We start from the raw sequence: 18,403 nt of genomic DNA on the forward strand, positions 1-18,403 counted from the left end.
TGTTAATGGATTGGGGAGGGCGGGAATGCGGTTTTCAAATGTGAACTCAACAACCCGAACAGTCTGGTGCATGTTACTACATAGTTCTTTGTGTTCAAAGCAGGGAGAGGTGAAAGTTTATTTTGTCCAGTGGAAAGTATCGAACCTTGTGGAATCTTGCGCCAGATTGTGCACGTTACCTTCCATTTGGCCATGTGGCCACTCATGAGCGTCTGTGCTGCTGACACTTTGAGGTGCTGCCTCTTCTCTTCAGCAAGGCCGTAGCAGGCCCCATTATGGTGCCATCTTTGTTTACTGCTCACACACTGCAGGCAGCTCCTCCTACTTTCTGGAGATGCTCAGTGCCACTAATTGGGCACTGAGCTTGCCTTGGCCCAGTTAAAGCATTTACATTTTAAAATAGCATTGCATGAGTGATACTGTTGTGTTGCAGGGTTTTGGTTTGCACATTGTCTGGGTTACAGGTTCCTGATCCCACTTTGACAATCCAGCCCCTGAACCTTCACAATAATATTGCTGCATTTGTGAGGATTCAGAGGAAAGCACCAAAGGCGATACTGGACTCAAAAGTCAACATTTTTCAGAGATACTGATTAAACTTATCTTCATTGGGGATAATTAACAGGAAGGAATTGTAGCAAAAATGATGAGGAGCATAAATGGTGAAGATTTATACAAGCCTTTTAACTTTGACTGTGACCTCAGAACTAGAGGACTCATACAAAATTAATAAGCCTCAAATAAGACTCGGTATTGTGAGTAAAAGAAATCCTTTCAGCATAGTGGAATGCACTTGCAGCAAAATGAGTTGGCCCCATGTCAAGTAATCCTCCCTCAGAAAAGAAATGGAAAAAATATGTGGTTAGAATAGAATTGATGGCTGTAGGGATAAGAACAGGCACAGATAATCAAATAGTACATGGAATGCAGTGGTAGCTGTGACCAGGGTTGAATGACATAAACGTGGAATGAAACGATAGTCTAGCATTTCATTTATTAATGTTGGGGTCATCAAAAAAAAACTTTGTAGTATGTTTCCTTAATAGATTAAAATAGGTTTGGTGGAATAGACTGTACTTTTTAAGCATATTCTTATGCTCTTATGGGTGTTTCAATAAAGTACTTGGTGACCGTCTATTCCTAAAGCTTAATTTTAAGCAGATATTCTTTAAAGAAGGTCACCAATAATATTCAGCTGTAGTTGTCTATCATAGCTTTGGCGGAAGATCCATGGAAAACTCAGGGAATGCCACCAACCCCATTTCCCTGAAGTTATCATGGATCTTCTGCCACACTTAGCAAGAGAACGCCTATGGAAATTCAACCAGTTTCTGCATCCTCTGAGGTGGGTGTATTCAACCCTTTCAATCTAACTTGATACTCAAAGTCATGCTGGGAGTAAGATTAACTTTGGACAGTAGTGTGAAACAGTCAATTGTGAAATGTCAGCCCATTTTCCAACTATCCCGATTTTCAATTGCATTGACTTGAACACTGTTCACACATGACACCAATGAGGTCAGCAGGATCCTAATGCTCAATAAGGTTAGCAGGAAGCCTGATCAATTTTCATGAATGGGCCTAACTTACATTGAATAGATGCCAGTGCTGATCATACTCCTTACAGGCAGCTCGCCAATCAGAAAGGCAGACAGACCAACAGGGCAGTTGATGTACATTGTGCCTTCGTATGACAAGTATGGGAGTTAGACACAGCAGCACATTTACCATTAGGGAAATATTTGTCGCAACTATAGCAGCCTTTAAGTCTCAAAACATACCAACAGCTGCAGTAATAATGAACTTCAGTCAGCTTGCCCTGACTGCAACTAAGGATCTTTTTTAATACCACAGGAGATAGCCGTGCCCCAGCCCAAGGTTTGTGGGTGGGGTGAGAAACCGGCAATAGCTACATGGGTAGAGCCGAAAATGATGTCAGGGACTAACTAACCGGCCCTGCCAATTTCCAGGAATTCTGGCCACCTAAATCAAGGTGTGCCTGAAGGAATATTAACCTCCAGTGATAAATCAGAGATTAGTTCCAGAGCTGAAGACATTTGTAGTGTGGGACATTCCTTCCCTTGACTCCCCTCCTCTGATGTAATAGGGTATGGATGGGATGGACAGAGTTTCCACTCACTCCAAGCCGACATCAGGGACTGGCTGTATGGATTGGGGCCCAGCAAATCTGGGTCCCATTCCAATTTTCTTTCTATCAACTGACAGACCCTATTACTATACCTATGTTGCCAAGGAGATTTAGGACTACATTGTTCTCAAGTGTACATTAACATTCATAGTCACTCACTGAGCAAACAACTATTATTATGTCTTTCCTAATTAGGATGACATCCTCACTTCCCTCCTCTTTGGAGCTCAGACTCTGGATACTGTGAGCTCTCTCCTCACTGACAGTCACCAAAAATTTACAATAAATTCTCCATCATTTGAAATCAGATTTCCAATTGACAGAAGTTGGGTGCGATTCTCCGGCCTCCCAGTTGCATGTTTCCTGCCAGCAGGAGGTGGCGCATTGTTTGCTAGTGGCAGGATTCTCTGGTCCCACCACTGTCAATGGGAATTCCCATTGACGTCACCCCACGCAGGTGGGAAACCCACAGGCAGGGACCGCTGCTGGCAGGACCAGAGAATCCCACCAGCATATTTTTAAGTCTAGTTTTTCCAAGTTGGTAAGGAACCATCAGTCCATTCAAGAACCATCATATTGTACTCAAAACTTTCTTGAAGGTACATGGACATTTTTACACTTATTTTAGTTCTTCCCCTGCCTTTTGAATTTCCTGCATTACAACAGTGACTGCACTTCAAAAGTACCATGAGCTGTAAAGCACTTTGAGATGTCCAGTGATTATCAAGAGCATTATACAAATACAAATCTTTCCTGTCTTTATACAACATTCCCTGGATGTGACGATGGGCAGGCAGTTCAGCCAACCAACTGACACAGGAGAGGTTAAAGATCGTATTGTGCCAGCGATTCTGAGACAAAGCATTACAGTTCTAGCTTGCTGTACTGCAATCTCTAGATAACGCATTCATAATAATGAAAACTTACTCTTCTAATTTTGTAGGTATATGAATTTTTTTCCTATCCCTTCCAATGTGACCACAGACTTCTTGTTTGAGAAAAGTGCAAACTACTTTCACTCCGAGGACGCTCCAAAACGAGCTGCAGCCCTCTTGCCAAAGGTGAAAATAATCACCATTCTCATCAACCCTTCAGATCGGGCCTACTCCTGGTACCAGGTAACCTTGACCATTCTGCTTCCTCAGGCCAATGTTTAACACCCTCTCTTTAACTTATGCAAGATCACAATTGAATTTTCCATCTTTTCTGATGCCCACAGCACCAGCGAGCTCACGAAGATCCTGCTGCCCTTCGGTATAGTTTTTATGAGGTAATCACAGCAGGTCGGCGGGCTGTTCCTGAGCTTCGGGCCCTTCACAATCGATGCCTGGTGCCTGGTTGGTATGCAGCTCATATCGAAAGGTGGCTAACGTACTACCCGACTAGACAGGTGAGCACTTTAAGCAGGCAAGAAGCATCTGTTTTAATTGCAAGTGATACGTTATTTCTTTCTCAATAATGTCTTAATTGACTCTGCATTTTTCAATCCCTTTGCGCTATCCTATATCCTCTTCGCTGTCTGGGAGGATGGGACAGTTAAATCACCAAAGTGCTTATGGTGGCCATCCACACTGCTCATGTTAAGCATGATTAAAAGCAGTCTGAATGATCATTTTTTTTCCCAGTCCCCATCGTGTTCCCAGCCTCTTTGGTGGCACTGTAGCTGGTAAGCCATCTGAGAACTGATGAGACGTATGGTGTTTAGTGACCAGTAGCCCTAGAACCCAACTATATGATTTTCTGCTTGAGAGTCAGACACTTGACAACTTGCAATATCACTGCCTTCACCTATGTAAGGAATGTGCATAGCTTTTCCTATGTAGTCTTAGTGTAATACATCTTCTGGACTCAGAATAGCAACTGGGACCTCTTTACAATGTTGTAGAGTCTATGGCTCCAATAATTACGGAATTAGGAGAAGGTGCAAGGAGGTGCAAAACCTGTGATGCAGAGTTAGGCAAACTAGGCAGCCAGACCTCATTACTAAATGTTTTGTTCTTGCCCAGCAGCCTGACCTGCAGGTGGGAAGGAAGGAAGTCACAGCCAAGGAGCCTTGGATGCACTCCCTGGCAATCATGAGGGGAAATGATCACACCATCAGAATGGGAGGACGAGGCTGCGAATGGGTAGAGGGAGAGTCTGCGATCTTTTTAGTCAGGGAGATCAGTCGTTGGGAAGGCTGGAGGCTGGGGAAGGTTGGCAATCAGGGCTGGAAGAGATCAAAGACTTCCTAGAGGCCTGAGAGGAGTACTCTGCTATATTGGCTATTCCACCTCTCAATGAGGAATACTTGGATGCCCTAACATCTGCCAGAACAAAAGATAGCAGGCGAGCGTGGATTGATAAAGTGTGGAGAACACACTTTAGGTGTTTAACTCTTTGGACCCACTGACCCTCATCGATCCATGTTTGGGGTTAATATCGAGGCCTTTATTTCTGCTGTCCTGTCAGGCAACATCTACTCTTGCAAGCAATTTGCTCTGGTTAAGTACTCTGGCTAACATATGTGGGTAGAAATTGATCCTCCTTATTCTTTTCTTAAGGGTGTAAAATAGCACAGAAGGCCCAAATTTGGCTGGCAATGCTCTGGGCCCCAAGGCACTAATCTATTAGGGCTAGTCATTTTTTAGATGGTAGGTCCCTTACATGTGTTCAGAAGAGACCTACCAGTTGTTTGCGGCCCCATCTACCAAATTGGCTTGCGATGAACAGAACAGAATTCCGGCCTCTCTTGCACGAGGACAAAACACCTCAAAAAGGCCTTAAAATTAACATCTGAAGAAACCTTCCTCTGCAGCCAGGGGGTGCTGTGTTGCATCTCCAACTCTATTTGCAATTCACCCCTCCCCCATTATTTATTGTAGCCCCTTCTCCCACACTTACCTTTGAGTCACTGGCATTCATCTTAGTTTGAGAGCTGCCTCCTAAGAATTCTGTCTCACGAAAAGTATCACTGGGGAAGTTACCATTGCGGATTGAGAAAGAATTTAAGCCTATTTATAAAGGAAGAATCAGCATTCGCAATGTCACACCACCTGATCTACCCTGTTGTCTGTACTGAGACAGACAGGGCAAAATTGATGTCGATCCAATGCCTCTGTATGTGGAGAACTTGCAAAGAATCACACGGTCTTTATTGCACAGGTTACAAAACAGGGACTAATTTACACCTGTGTGATTTTGATAGCTGCTGCAAAAGAAAGTCAAACAAAGTTGTACTGCCATAATCGCACCACCCTCCATTCAAGGAAATCTGATCCTATTGCCATGAGTGCCATGGTGGAGTTTGGCTCACAAACCTGGGATCTTTCTATTCTCAAAAAAGTGTTGTCTTGAAGTTTAAGAAAAGGTGCAGATCAATTGGGTGGATCACCTTCGTATTTTCTAAGTTTTGATTGTGAAATTTGAGAAGTTTTGCCTCCTACCCACGTCCCTGGCACAAAGTGCCATGACAGCAACTCTTCACGCCTGACTTTTACCATCAGGTTCACTGCAGTCAGGTTTTAGTTTTTGCGCTGGGAAGCAAAACCTGTTCCACATCAATGGAAAAAATGCAGTGTAACATTATCGTTGGCAAGGAGACAATGCAATTGTCTCCTTAATAGCTTTTGAATCCTTTTACCAATTATTATGAAGCAATTAAAAAGTTACACCAGTATTAATTATAACTTTTGACAGCCAAGACTATTTTTTGCCAGCCCACACACAGTTGCAACATCAAATCCCGCCTGCTCCTCAGGATTTAATAAATTTAGATTCGCTATTCCTGGCCATCTGGGAAATCGTTGTGGAATTGAGAGCAGGAGATTTTTTTTTGTCAAACCGATGGCAGTAAATTCACTGCTACCTGCCAAAGGAAGTCTAGCCTAAGATAGAAAATCAACTCATGTCTTACAACCACAATGTTTCACTTCCCCCTCACCACAAGTGTGAAACAGTCATCTAAATCCCTATGCTGCCAACTTGACAACCGGGCAGATGTTGATAGTTAAATTTTATTTCTATTCTTACTTTGAGCTTGTGTTTGTATTTTAATGATTGATTGTCCTGTAACATTATCTGACTGAAACTGGTTTTAGTTACACATTATAGATGGGCACAAGCTGAGAACTGACCCTGCTGCTGTAATGGATGGTGTGCAGAAATTCCTTGGCGTTTCCCAGTACTACAATTATTCTCAGGCCCTCACGTAAGTTTATACAAGTTTAGTGAAGGGGTAAAACGTTACATTGTACTGTTGATCTGATTTTGCATGGGACCCCAGTGCTGCGGTAATGACGAATGCAGCAAAGTAAAATGGCAGCTATAAGATCTGATATGTCAACTTTATATTGGGTCGCATGTTCGGGGGGAAAGAAAACTCACGCTCCGAAGACAAGTTTTCACATTCCCCTCCAGAAGCAGTTCCTCACCTATAAAAGTTAATTGTGTGACTAATTAATTTGCCTGGATGGCTGAAATTAGATTCTTAAAGCTAAGTTTGCATACTAAAGGTTCAGACTAATGTTGGTGTGTATTTTTTAGCAAGCATTGACCTTGTGCTACCTGCGGAGGTTTTTCTCACGACATAAAACCATTTTGTTTTCAAATTCAATTATTCTGGCATAGTTACTTGATATTTTGTAATTGAAGTTACAGCAAACAAGTTGCAGAGAATGAAACTTCCTTTTGGGGTCCTTCCTATCTTCCCAATTTAGAATCATAGAATGGTTACAGCACAGAAGGTGGCCACTTGGCCTTTTGTATCTGTACTAGCTCTCTACAAGAGCAATTCCCCTTGTACCGCTCCACTGCCTTTTCCCCATGCCCCTTCAAAATTTTCTTTTTCAAATAATGATCCAATTCCCTTTCGAATACCATGATTGTATCTGCACCCAGCAGTGTATTCCAGATCCTATCCACTCACGGTGTAAAAATGTTTTCACTCATGTTTCCAGTATGTCTTTTGCCGCTTGCCTTAAATCTGTGCCCTCTATTTCTAATTCCGTCCACTAATGTGAACAATGGTGGCTAAGAATAATTCTCATAAATTATATGCCTTCTGGAATTGTGGTTTCCGAAACTGTTATATTCCAGTTAAAGCCTCTCCAGTGTTCTACACAGATTTATAATAACTTCCTTGCTTTTCTAGTCTTTTCTCCTATTTATAAAGACCAGGATCCCATAAACTTTATTAATCCTGCTCTCAAACTGCCCTGATGCCACTTATCCCCCCATTCCACAAACTGGTCTACGTCCTGTTGAAGGTCTTACACTATCTTCCCCATAGTTCACAATACTTTGAAGTTTCATGTCTTCCACAAATATTGAAATGGTGCCCTGCACACTAAAGCCGAGGTTAATATGCCTCTAACTCGAGCACCCTTTATCTGAAACTCTCGGGGCTTATTGTATTTTGGGTTTCATATAATTTTGGGTTTTGGATACCGCATATAGGTCTAGGCTTACTGACATGACAAAAGCCAAAGCCTAAACCAGCTATAGTCCAAAGTAAACAAAATGGCCAAAAAAGTTAAGATGTATCACTGAATAATAAATGCAGGGTACCTGTTAAATGTTCTGACACATGGTGCCATCTGCGATTCTGCTTGTGAGAGAGATTTTGCAAGGTAAATAGTGCAGACAAACAGCTAGACTTCCCATGCTAAGTGTTGGTTGTGGTCAGCGAGGTTTGTGTCAGCTCAGATCGGGCCGCTTCGTGTTAGAAAGACTTCCTGCTCTAAACATCAATGAGGTTCAAAGGAAGTGCGTTTTTTTGGATGTGTTTGGTTTTCAGGAGCAGGGGCCCTAACAACGACTCCTGGGGAACTCCGTGATAAACCTTCCTCCATTCCAAAAAACAACTGTTCATCATTACCCTCTGTTTCATGAGACTTGCTCATGAAGCACAGAAAATAGAGGTGTACTGACACCTGAGGCGAGATGACTACACCCATTGATACTTCAGGATCCATAATTAAACACTCCAGCATTCCTAATAGATCTATTGGAGGTCTTTAAAATTAGGAAAGGTTTTGATAGAGTGAATACAGAGAGGATGTTTCCCCTGAGACTGGGGAAGAACATAATTAGAGGCCATCGATATATGATAGTCACCAAGGAATCCAACAAGGAATTCTTTACCCAAGGAGTGGAGAGTATGTAGGACCTGTAATCACAGGGAGTGGTTGAAACAAATAGTACAGATGTATTTAGGCAGAAGCTCATCTTGCATGTGAGAGAGAAGGGAATGGAGGGTGATAATGGGGGAGCCACATGAGGGAAGATGGACAGATGCTCACGTGGGACATTAACACCGACATGGACTGCTCAGGTCAAATGATTTGTTTGACTGTATAGCCTAAATATCCTAGTTCATTGTGTTAGAAGACCCCTATCTTCACTAGTTTTATTTCACTAGAAAGACTGTTGCTCACCTACACCACTGGCTCCATGGAGATCACAGTAAGAGTTTTAACAACACCAGGTTAAAGTCCAACAGGTTTATTTGGTAGCAAATACCATTAGCTTTCGGAGCGCTGCTCCTTCGTCAGGAGCAGCGCTCCGAAAGCTAATGGTATTTGCTACCAAATAAACCTGTTGGACTTTAACCTGGTGTTGTTAAAACTCTTACTGTGTTTACCCCAGTCCAACGCTGGCATCTCCACTCCATGGAGATCTGCAGATAACTTTCACAACAAAAATCATCTCCTTCCTTTGGTTACCGCAGCATTAACAGACTGTTCATTTTTTCTTGTTACCTTAAGTGCCATATTATTCTATCCCAATGTTGACTGACTGTTTCATGGCCTTTTGATGAAAACTGTCCCTGTGAAGGAAAAATGAGATGCACAAAATTTATGATGTTTTAGCTGAAAAAAGAAACATGCTGTTAAAGCTTTTCATCCTGCACTCAGTAGACAGATGCAAGAACATCAAATTTCAAAGGGAACATCTATTTATCATGCATGAGCAAATGGTGCTGATTATTTACTAGTATTCTCTGATTGGGTGAGGTGTTGCCATGGGGAAAGCACAAAGCAACAGTTAATCCCCAAGCTTTAGTTTAAATTCAAATAAGGCAATTGTACTCTGATTTGCCGAAGTGTTGATGTAGGGAATGCACCACGGAACCATTGTCTCCCATGTTTGTGTTTTATAGTAAAAGGAAGCATGCCTGGACATATGCTGTTTTTTAAAGAGGGGACAGGTCACTGTGTATGAATATTAGTAGCTTTAATTGGTTGATGGTTTAATTCTTAGCACACTCTGAATTGTTCTGTAAGTGTTGTCCAGTCATGGGATCACACACTATGTTCTGAGTTTCGCAAGCACGAGCTGGTTGAGTATGGTCAGTACTCTGGCTGTTGGAACTAGCCATTTCACGCAGTTACAATGCACTAGCAACATGTGGCATTGCGAAACGGCATCCTAGCGCTCTACAGCTGGGATCACTGGCGTGTTTAGAGCCCCCCACTCCCCCCCCCCCCCCCCCCCCCCCCCCCCCAACATTGGCATGCAACTCACCACTCTCCCAAAAAGTGACTGAGTATGGGACAAGTGTGGTTTGGAGCGTACCTGATGGACCGATACGGATCGTTCCGGTTTTCGAGCCAAGTTTTGTTTTGGGAAAATTCCGCCCCATATCTCTCCATTCTTTGGGGAGCATATTAAAATGAAACAAAACATAGCTAACCTTGCAAAGTGTGATGAGGTCAGTCTTCCCTGCCATTAGTACAGATCTGCCGTACTATGGGTGGATACAATCTTGGCTTTGCAGACTTTGAAAGATCAAGACTTGTATCCCATACATTGAGACTAGTCTACTGAATCTGATCTAATTCCCTGTCACTGATTAATGAAATTGCTTGCTTGAAGGGTGTACACATCAACTTTTGCTCCATCCAAATGATACTCATGGAACCACGAGACCAACCAAATCCCTCAAGCTGCTAATCACAGTTTACTGTTTTCAATATAGTTACAATCTTCAGATCCCTCTGACTGTTAGTCAATGATAGTGGGAATCAGTGTTACATTCAAACAGATCAAGTTTGTTTAAAGGAGAATTACTTAACAGAATCACTGAATTCAGGTTTATTGGCGCAGTTTTCTAAAGGACAGTCGCCCTATTTTCAAACAAGTGTGGAAAATTAGTCAGTGAGCCGCTGCATCAGTTCCCTGCTGGCACTGGATATTCCTTGGATTTTCCACCAGATGTGACCAAAAACAGACCAGCGCATTTAAATCAGGCAACGATGACATATTGACAGTGTGGGTTACATGTTCTCCCATTCCCTCATTATCAATGCATGGCACTATTGAGACTAGCATTCAGCATCGCTAGGACTGGCAGATAACATTCAATAATTAAATGACCCTTCCCAGTGAGTGTAATCAATCATGATAAAAATCAATGCACTCTATCCAATTGGCAGATGTTGCACTTTGCATCACAGGAGCACGACTGAGGAATATCATTTCAAAAAAGATTGACATCAGGAAGTTTGATGGGGTCAGTGACAGAACCAAGGAAATTTCCAGTACGTATGTTGGCTGAAATTTTCAGGCTGTTCATGCCCCACCGCTGCTGCAAGCATGGACAGAGAACTTGGCGCTCAGCCAAATCTCCGTTCACTGCAGTGGGACCAGAGAATCCCACTGCCATGAACGGCTAGAAAATTCCAGCCATTCCAAATTTTCGCAGTGCTCTCCAAAAGCATATACCAGTGATAAGGAAGGACTGTAGGAAAAGGGATAATCAGCCATGGATATCTAAGGAAATAAAGGAGGGTATCAAATTAAAAGAAAATACATACAAAGTGGCAAAGATTAGTAGGAAACTAGAGGATTGGGAAATCTTTAAAGGTCAACAGAAAGCCACGAAAAAATCTATCGAGAAAAGTAAGATAAATTATGAGAGTAAACTAGCTCAGATTACAAAAACAGATAGCAAAAGTTCTACAAATAAACAAAATGAAAAAGAGTGGCTAAAGTAGACATTGGTCCTTTAGAGGATAAGAAGGGGGATATAATAACTGGAAATGAGGAAATGGCCAAGGCATTGAATGGGTATTTTGTGTTGGTCTTCACAGTGGAAGACGCATGCCAAAATTTGATGACAAGGAGGCTATGGCAGGTGAGGACCTAGAAACTATCATTATCATTAGTTAGTGTTGGACAAGCTAATGGGGTTGAAGGTAGACAAGTCTCCTGGCCCTGATGGAATGCATCCCAGGGTACTAAAAGAGATGGCGGGAGAAATAGCAAATGCACTAGTCATAATTTACCAAAGTTCTCTGGACTCTGGGGCGTTTCTGGGAGACAGGAAAGCAGCAAATGTGATGCCATTGTTTAAAAAAAGGAGGTAGACAAAAGGCGGGTAACTCTAGGCCGGTAAGCTTAACTTCTGTAGTGGGGAAAATGTTTGAATCTATCATCAAGGAAGAAAGAGCGAGACATCTGGATAGAAATTGTCCTACTGGGAAGATGCAGCATGGGTTCATGAAAGTCAGGTCATGTTTAACTAATATATTGGAATTGCATAAGGACATTGAGTTCAGTGGACAACGGGGGACCGGTGAATATAGTGTATCTGGATTTCCAGAAGGCATTCGACAAGGTGCCACACAAAAGGTTGCTGCATAAGATAAAGGTGCACAGTGTTGCGGGTAGTGTATTAGCATGGATAGAGGATTGGTTTACTATCAAAACGCAAAGAGTGGGGATAAATGGGTGTTTTTTTGGTTGGCAATCAGTAACAAGTGGTGTGCCTCAGGGATAAGTGTTGGGACCACAATTGTTTACATTTTACATAAATGTTTTGGAGTTGGGAACCAAGTGTAATGTGTCAAAGTTCACAGATGACACTAAGATGAATGGTAGAGCAAAATGTGCAGAGGACACTGAAAGTCTGCAGAGGTATATAGATAAGTTTAAGTGAGTGGGAAAGGGTCTGGCAGATGGAGTACAATGTTGGTAAATGTAAGGTCATCCATTTTGGTAGGAATAGCAACAAAATGGACTATTATTTAAATGGTAAAAAATTACAGCATGCTGCTGTGCAGAGGGACCTGGGTGTCCTTGTGCATGAATCACAAAAAGTTGGTTTGCAGGTGCAGCAGGTAATTAAGAAGGCAAATAGAATTTTGTCCTTCATTGCCAGAGGGATGGAGTTTGAAAACAGCAAGGTTATGTTGCAGCTGTATAAGGTGCTGGTGAGGCCATACCTGGAGTATTGTGTACTGTTTTGGTCTCCTTATTTGAGAAAGGATGTACTGGCACTGGAGAGGGTGCAGAGGAGATTCACTAGATTGATTCTGGAATTGAGAGGGTTGGCTGTGAGGAGAGACTGAGTAGATTGGGACTATACTCATTGAAATTCAGAAGAATGAGGGGAGATCTTATAGAAACATATAAGATTATGAAGGGAATAGATAAGATAGAAGCAGGGAGGTTGTTCCCACTGGCAGGTGAAACTAGAACTAGGGGGCCTGGCCTCAAATTAAGGAGGAGCAGATTTAGGACTGAGTTGAGGAGGAACCTCTCCACCAAAAGAGTTGTGAATCTGTGGAATTCCCTGCCCAATGAAGCAGTTGAGGCTACCTCATTGAATGTTTTTAAGGCAAGAATAGATAGATTTTTGAACAGTAAAGGAATTATGGTTTATGGTGAGTGGGCGGGTAAGTGGAGCTGAGTCCACGAAAAGATCAGCCATGATCTTATTGAATGGCGAAGCAGGCTCGAGGAGCCAGAGGGCCTAGTCCTGCTCCTAGTTCTTATGTTCTTACGGTCTTGGAGGCTACATGCAATAAATCTAAGCAGCGCAGAACTATAAAAACCTTCAGCACTTCTGGTAGAATGAAACAATTACACTATTATTTTGTTATATAAATATTATAAAATACTAATAAAAGCTTTTGAAATAATTGTCTAAAAATTTGGAAAGGAAATGAAGGGTAAATTTGAAGGGAGGTAAATATATTGAAAACCTCAAAATAATGATCAGTTGTGATTTATCACAAAAACATTGTAATAAGAATTAAAGGTCCATGGAGAGAATTCATTCATAGAACATTGTTGACCTTTACTGCCAGTACTTCACTTCTACAAGATTCATCATGTTACTGTCTTTTCCATTGCTGACATTAGCTTATCCTGAATAAGAACTACATTCAGGATAAGCCTTTCAGGCCTTAGATTGTGACACAGTAATAGTTATACAATAAAAAGTCTACAGATTAAATCCATTAAACTGAAGTCTGCTTCCTTTTAAACAGCTAAATAAACTTTATGGATAAGTAATTTACTAAACCGATTTACCAGATATTTTCTTCCCATTATTGGTAAGCTAAATACAAAATAAGAGCATGAAATAAGGAGTGATAATGTACTCTAAATGGAGATTTGATGCAATTGCCTGTTGCGTTGAAGAAGATTTATTTGCTTTTTCTTTCCCATTAGCTTTTAGTGTAAGAATAATCCCCTCAGGGATTTTCTAAATGTAGTTAATGGTAGGCGCAAATGGCTGAGAGGGTGTCTTATGAATTTCAGGTTCGATCCTCAGAAGGGCTTCTGGTGCCAGTTGCTTGAAGGAGGGAAGACAAAGTGTCTGGGGAAAAGCAAAGGCAGAAGGTATCCAGCGATGGATTTAGAGGTATTACTGTTTAATAAAAGCAGCAACTTAATCCTAATATAAATGTCATGCAATGCTTTCTTAATTTACATCACAGACCTCTGGGAATCCCAGGAAACAGCACGGGAAGATTTTCTAAGTCCTTTCATGCTGAGAGGTATCTCATGCACCTCAACTGCACATCTGAAAATCAGCGGCAGCAGATCTGCCATTTTTGATCCAAAACGTGTAATATTTGCTCTGTTACAATGACTCAGACTTGAATAGGATAATCAATGGCACTCGCAAAGCTGTAGAAGTATAATATTCTCATTATTGAATGGTCCCCAGGTCCCCAAACAGGTAGTGCCAGGGCAAGCAATAATGGGTCATCATTAATGGGGTAGGCCAGGTTCCCACACTGATACTCCAGGTGTTTGGCTGTGACACAATATTCACCTCCTCCCCCACCTTGTATTCTGACCTGCCCAGTATTTCCAGCATTTTCTTTTTTATTTAAGATTCCCAGCATCTGCAGTATTTTGCTTTTGCATTAATATTTTGATGTTAGTTCTAGTTGTTTTTTCTTATTATCATTCATTCTTGGGCCGGGGAAGTTGTCTGCGAGGCTGACATTTATTGGCCATGTCGAGTTGCCCTGAAAAGATAATAATGCTACTACATCGCTGCTAGACTGGGTAAGGATGGCAGGTTTCCTTCCCTAAAGGACATTAGTAAGCAGTTGGATTTTTACGACAATCCAACAGCTTCGTGGTCACTTTACACCAGTGACATTTTTATATTTCCAGATGTTTTATTACACTGAATTCAAATTCCCAAACTGCTATTTTTTTGGATATTTGAACCACGCTTTTGAATGACTTAGCCCAGTAACGTACACTAACGCTACTACTACCATGCCTCATATCACTGTAAATAAAACTGCACCTCATATAATCGTAATAATAATGTTATTTTCACCGTGACAATCCAAGAATAAAGAAGCCAGTCTTATTGATCCAAAAACATAGGAGCTTTCTTTGATCTTACAGGATTCTAAAGTGTTAACATACTAAAGAAGGAGCAGCTAAAATACCTTGAAGTTGTTCCACTGCTAAGGAGGTCACTGGATGCCTCCAGGTTCCCTTCGGATCTCCCTTTCCTTGTAACCCTGCCGGAGAATGAGTTATTTCATTAAGATGCCAGTAGGGGCCGCCTATGTCCCTACAAGCATTATCTTGGATCTCCACCAGTGCAGGGAAATGGGAAGGCAAGCCAATGGCACTGACCTTGGGAGCTGTGAGCAGTTTAAAACAGAGGAACGGGTGATTCTCTAAAAGACCTCTGGAGGTCAAAAAAAGGTGGAAAAAGCAGCCGTTTTCCTCACCTGACCATGGAACCAGAATGAACACTTCTCCTGAATCCACATTGACACTGCAGTTCCTGATTTCCTGCTACCGCCACCACCCATCATCCTACCCCCATCCCAGTGCTGGTATCCCCACTTCCCAACTGACGCATCATCTCATGGGCCACCGATAGACCAATTTTGCCTGATCTTCTTGCACAGCAGTTGATCCCACCAATTTCTAGAAACACATTCGTACCTCTAAATATAAAGCAACATCTTTATAGGTTGCATTAACATTGCAGACATTCATTTTCTGGAATGTGGTGCCTTTAATGGCTTTTGCTGGAAAAACTGTTATGTGGATAAGTCAGTCATGTATTTATGCAATTTAGGGCGGCACGGTGCACAGCGGTTAGCACTGCTGCCTCACAGCACCAGGGCCCTGGGTTCGATTCCCAGCTTGGGTCACTATCTGTGTGGAGTTTGCACATTCCCCACAGTCTGCGTGGGTTCCCTCCGGGTGCTCTGATTTCCTCCCACAGTCGAAAGATGTGCAGGTGAATTGGCCATGCTAAATTGACCCTCAGTGTCAGAGGGATTAGCTAGGGTAAATGCATGGGAATAGGGCCTGGGTGGGATTGTGGCTGTTGCAGACTCGATGGGCCAAATTGCCTCCTCTGCACTGTTAAATTCTATAATTCCTGGTCTTAGGTGTAAGCTGTGCATATTTGGATGAGCTGAAACATGAACTGCTTCTTTTGTTTGAATGACATGTTTCTTTTTTGTTCTCTTTTCCCCTTTGTAGTCTAGAACATTCCTCTCGCGATACTACAAGGACCACAATATTGAACTGTCCAAGCTGTTCTATAGACTGGGTCTGCCACTGCCATCTTGGCTGAGGGAAGAATTGCAAAAAGTGATGAGATAGTTGTTGTTGGAAAGCTGGAAGCAAATAGCAATTGTCCTATGATCGGTCCCGACACACAGCACCCCAACTCCATCTCCTAAGCTAGGAGTGACTGCCAAAAAAAAAGCAACTTTCTACTATACCTCTACAAACAAAGTATTCTTTAATCTTTCCATATGCTGGCATGTGGTATTGTGAAGTTGACAGCAGTCAAGGAAATGTGGGTTAACAGCCTGTGGCTGAGTTATATGTTAAACTGGTGACGTTAAGTCAGGGTTCAGTCTGCACACTCCTCCCACCCCCTCCTCCCTCCCCATCCCCACCCACCAACCCTTCCCCTTTCTGAGGATTGAATTTATTGTAAGGACAGAAAAATGTGACTGTTTTTTTTTGTAAATCAAACCAGTGCAGTGCTGGTTAACTGTCTGGTATCTGCAGTGAAAAAAAAAAATTGCACTATGTTACTTTTACTGCCATGCATTTAAATTAATCCAATGTCATAATCTTGCCATTTTAAACTTGTGTTTTAAATCACCGGAGTTTCCATCATTTTGGTTTGGATATTAAGAAATGACAGTTTCGACTGATTACCAACTACCCGCTACATCATTTGCCCATGAATTAAATATCCTTTCCCGAGGTTTAGTGCTGATGCAACAGTCTCCTCAGAAATGAACCCACTAACTCACATGTGAACACGTCCGAGAGGGAAGTGCGGTTGATTAGCTGACCATCATTAATGATTCTTAATGTCTCATTTGAGAATAGTACTTGGTGATATAGTCATCAATAACAATTGTTCCATCCAAAATAAAATCCCAACAGAAGCATACAAACAGCACAAAGTAAGAACAATCTTGCAAGCTCCTAACAGCTGCTGATAAAATGTCAGTGACTACTTCCTCTGAACCAAATGTAACTGTGCTGGATGACAAGTGTATTTCTCTCTTCCTTTCTCTCTCAGACATACCTAATAACTGAAGGATTATACAAATAGCTAGTAGTCAATTCATTTGACTAAATGATGTCTCTTTGCAGAAGGACAGGATGTGAGGTGAGAATTGCAGCAAAGAGAAAGATTTGTGCGTGCTACACTACAGCATATAGGTTTGGACTGTGGGCGCTTATGATTCATTCAGACCCTGTACAAAAATGAAAAGACATATCTCTTTAGACACCTGTGTGTTGAACTTGATAATTTTGGTGAGGAGTTACTTAACCAGACCTGATATTGTGAAGTGAAAGCTATTGGAGGTTGTTCTTTATCTGCACGTGATAAATGGATGGCAGGCATGCACTGCAGTTGTCCTGAAGAGTCAGCCTTGTTATCATGCAGCTTCCAAGCTGACAAAGCAAAACATGCTTAGAGTAGGCAACTTGCCAACCTGGAGGTAAGATGCTGGGCAGTACCGCCACTCACTCACCAGGGGACCACAGCAGCAGATTAGATGGAAAGTGTATTTTTGATTGAAAACAGAGACTGTGGAGCAACATGAACTTGAGTGCTGAACCTACAGTGAGTACATAAATTTTAAAATTTGTTAAGGCGGAAAGCCCCCAAGGGACTGCCAGAAAAAAAAAAATTGAACGCTTATTTTGGCTTCACCTGACAGCAGCTATGGATTGCATTCAAGATTGCTGGAAATTGGCCCCTTTCAATTTGTACCGCCTGTGGTTGGCGGACTAGAACAATAACTGGGGGCATTCAAGTGGGAGAGGCAAGAAGTGGACTAAATGGTACCACTAAATGGTACCACTTGCCCTGATTTCCATGTATGCATGCAGCGCCAACCTGCTTCTGACCACCGAAATTTAAGTCCAACTGAAAATTAAGACATCAAAACAGTGGCAAGTTGAGGTGGACGAGCCGTTACTGCCTTTTGGTTCTGCTGCAGCCAGATTCTTGAGCAAAAATGAGGCAGGAGCAAGATTTTGAAAAAATACCCCATACTTTTTAAAATACTCCTTGAAACATCTTTTCTTAAAGGAAGTTGCAAAACTGCAATTGCAGATAAATGCTGTGATGTTGTCTTTCAGTCTTGATCTCCATCCTTTCCCCATTTTGCTGAACAGCTCTTGCAAGCAATAGCATAGAGCCTTGCATAGATCTGTGATCGGTGTTTCAAAGTGCAGAGTCCTTAACAGATGTGAGCATCTCCAGATCCCTATTGCACTCCAGGTATTCTACGTGGCTGTTCCAACCTCTTGTTATAATCATAGACTTATAGAATCCCTACAATACAGGAGGAGACAATTGATCCATCGGGTTTGCACCAACCCTCTGACAGAATATCTTATCCAGGCCCTCTCCCCTGCCCTATCCTGATAACCCCGAGCATTTACCATCGCTAATCCATCTAACCTAACATCTTGGGACACTGAGAGGCAATTTAGCATAGCCAA

General features: G+C 42.1%; 1 protein-coding gene across 1 annotated transcript in view; it reads left to right on the forward strand.

Moving 5' to 3' along the window:
* ndst3 (N-deacetylase/N-sulfotransferase (heparan glucosaminyl) 3) overlaps positions 1–16,021 on the forward strand; it is a 538,252-nt gene extending 522,231 nt beyond the window's left edge. The window contains exons 11-15 of the mRNA XM_078235192.1: positions 3,093–3,267; positions 3,369–3,539; positions 6,229–6,338; positions 13,682–13,784; positions 15,899–16,021. Coding sequence (XP_078091318.1) covers positions 3,093–3,267; positions 3,369–3,539; positions 6,229–6,338; positions 13,682–13,784; positions 15,899–16,021 — 682 coding nt within the window. The remainder of the gene's footprint in view (positions 1–3,092; positions 3,268–3,368; positions 3,540–6,228; positions 6,339–13,681; positions 13,785–15,898) is intronic.
* Positions 16,022–18,403: the final 2,382 nt, after the last annotated feature.

Source organism: Mustelus asterias, chromosome 1, assembly GCF_964213995.1.
Source record: "Mustelus asterias chromosome 1, sMusAst1.hap1.1, whole genome shotgun sequence".
Taxonomy (NCBI): domain Eukaryota; kingdom Metazoa; phylum Chordata; class Chondrichthyes; order Carcharhiniformes; family Triakidae; genus Mustelus; species Mustelus asterias.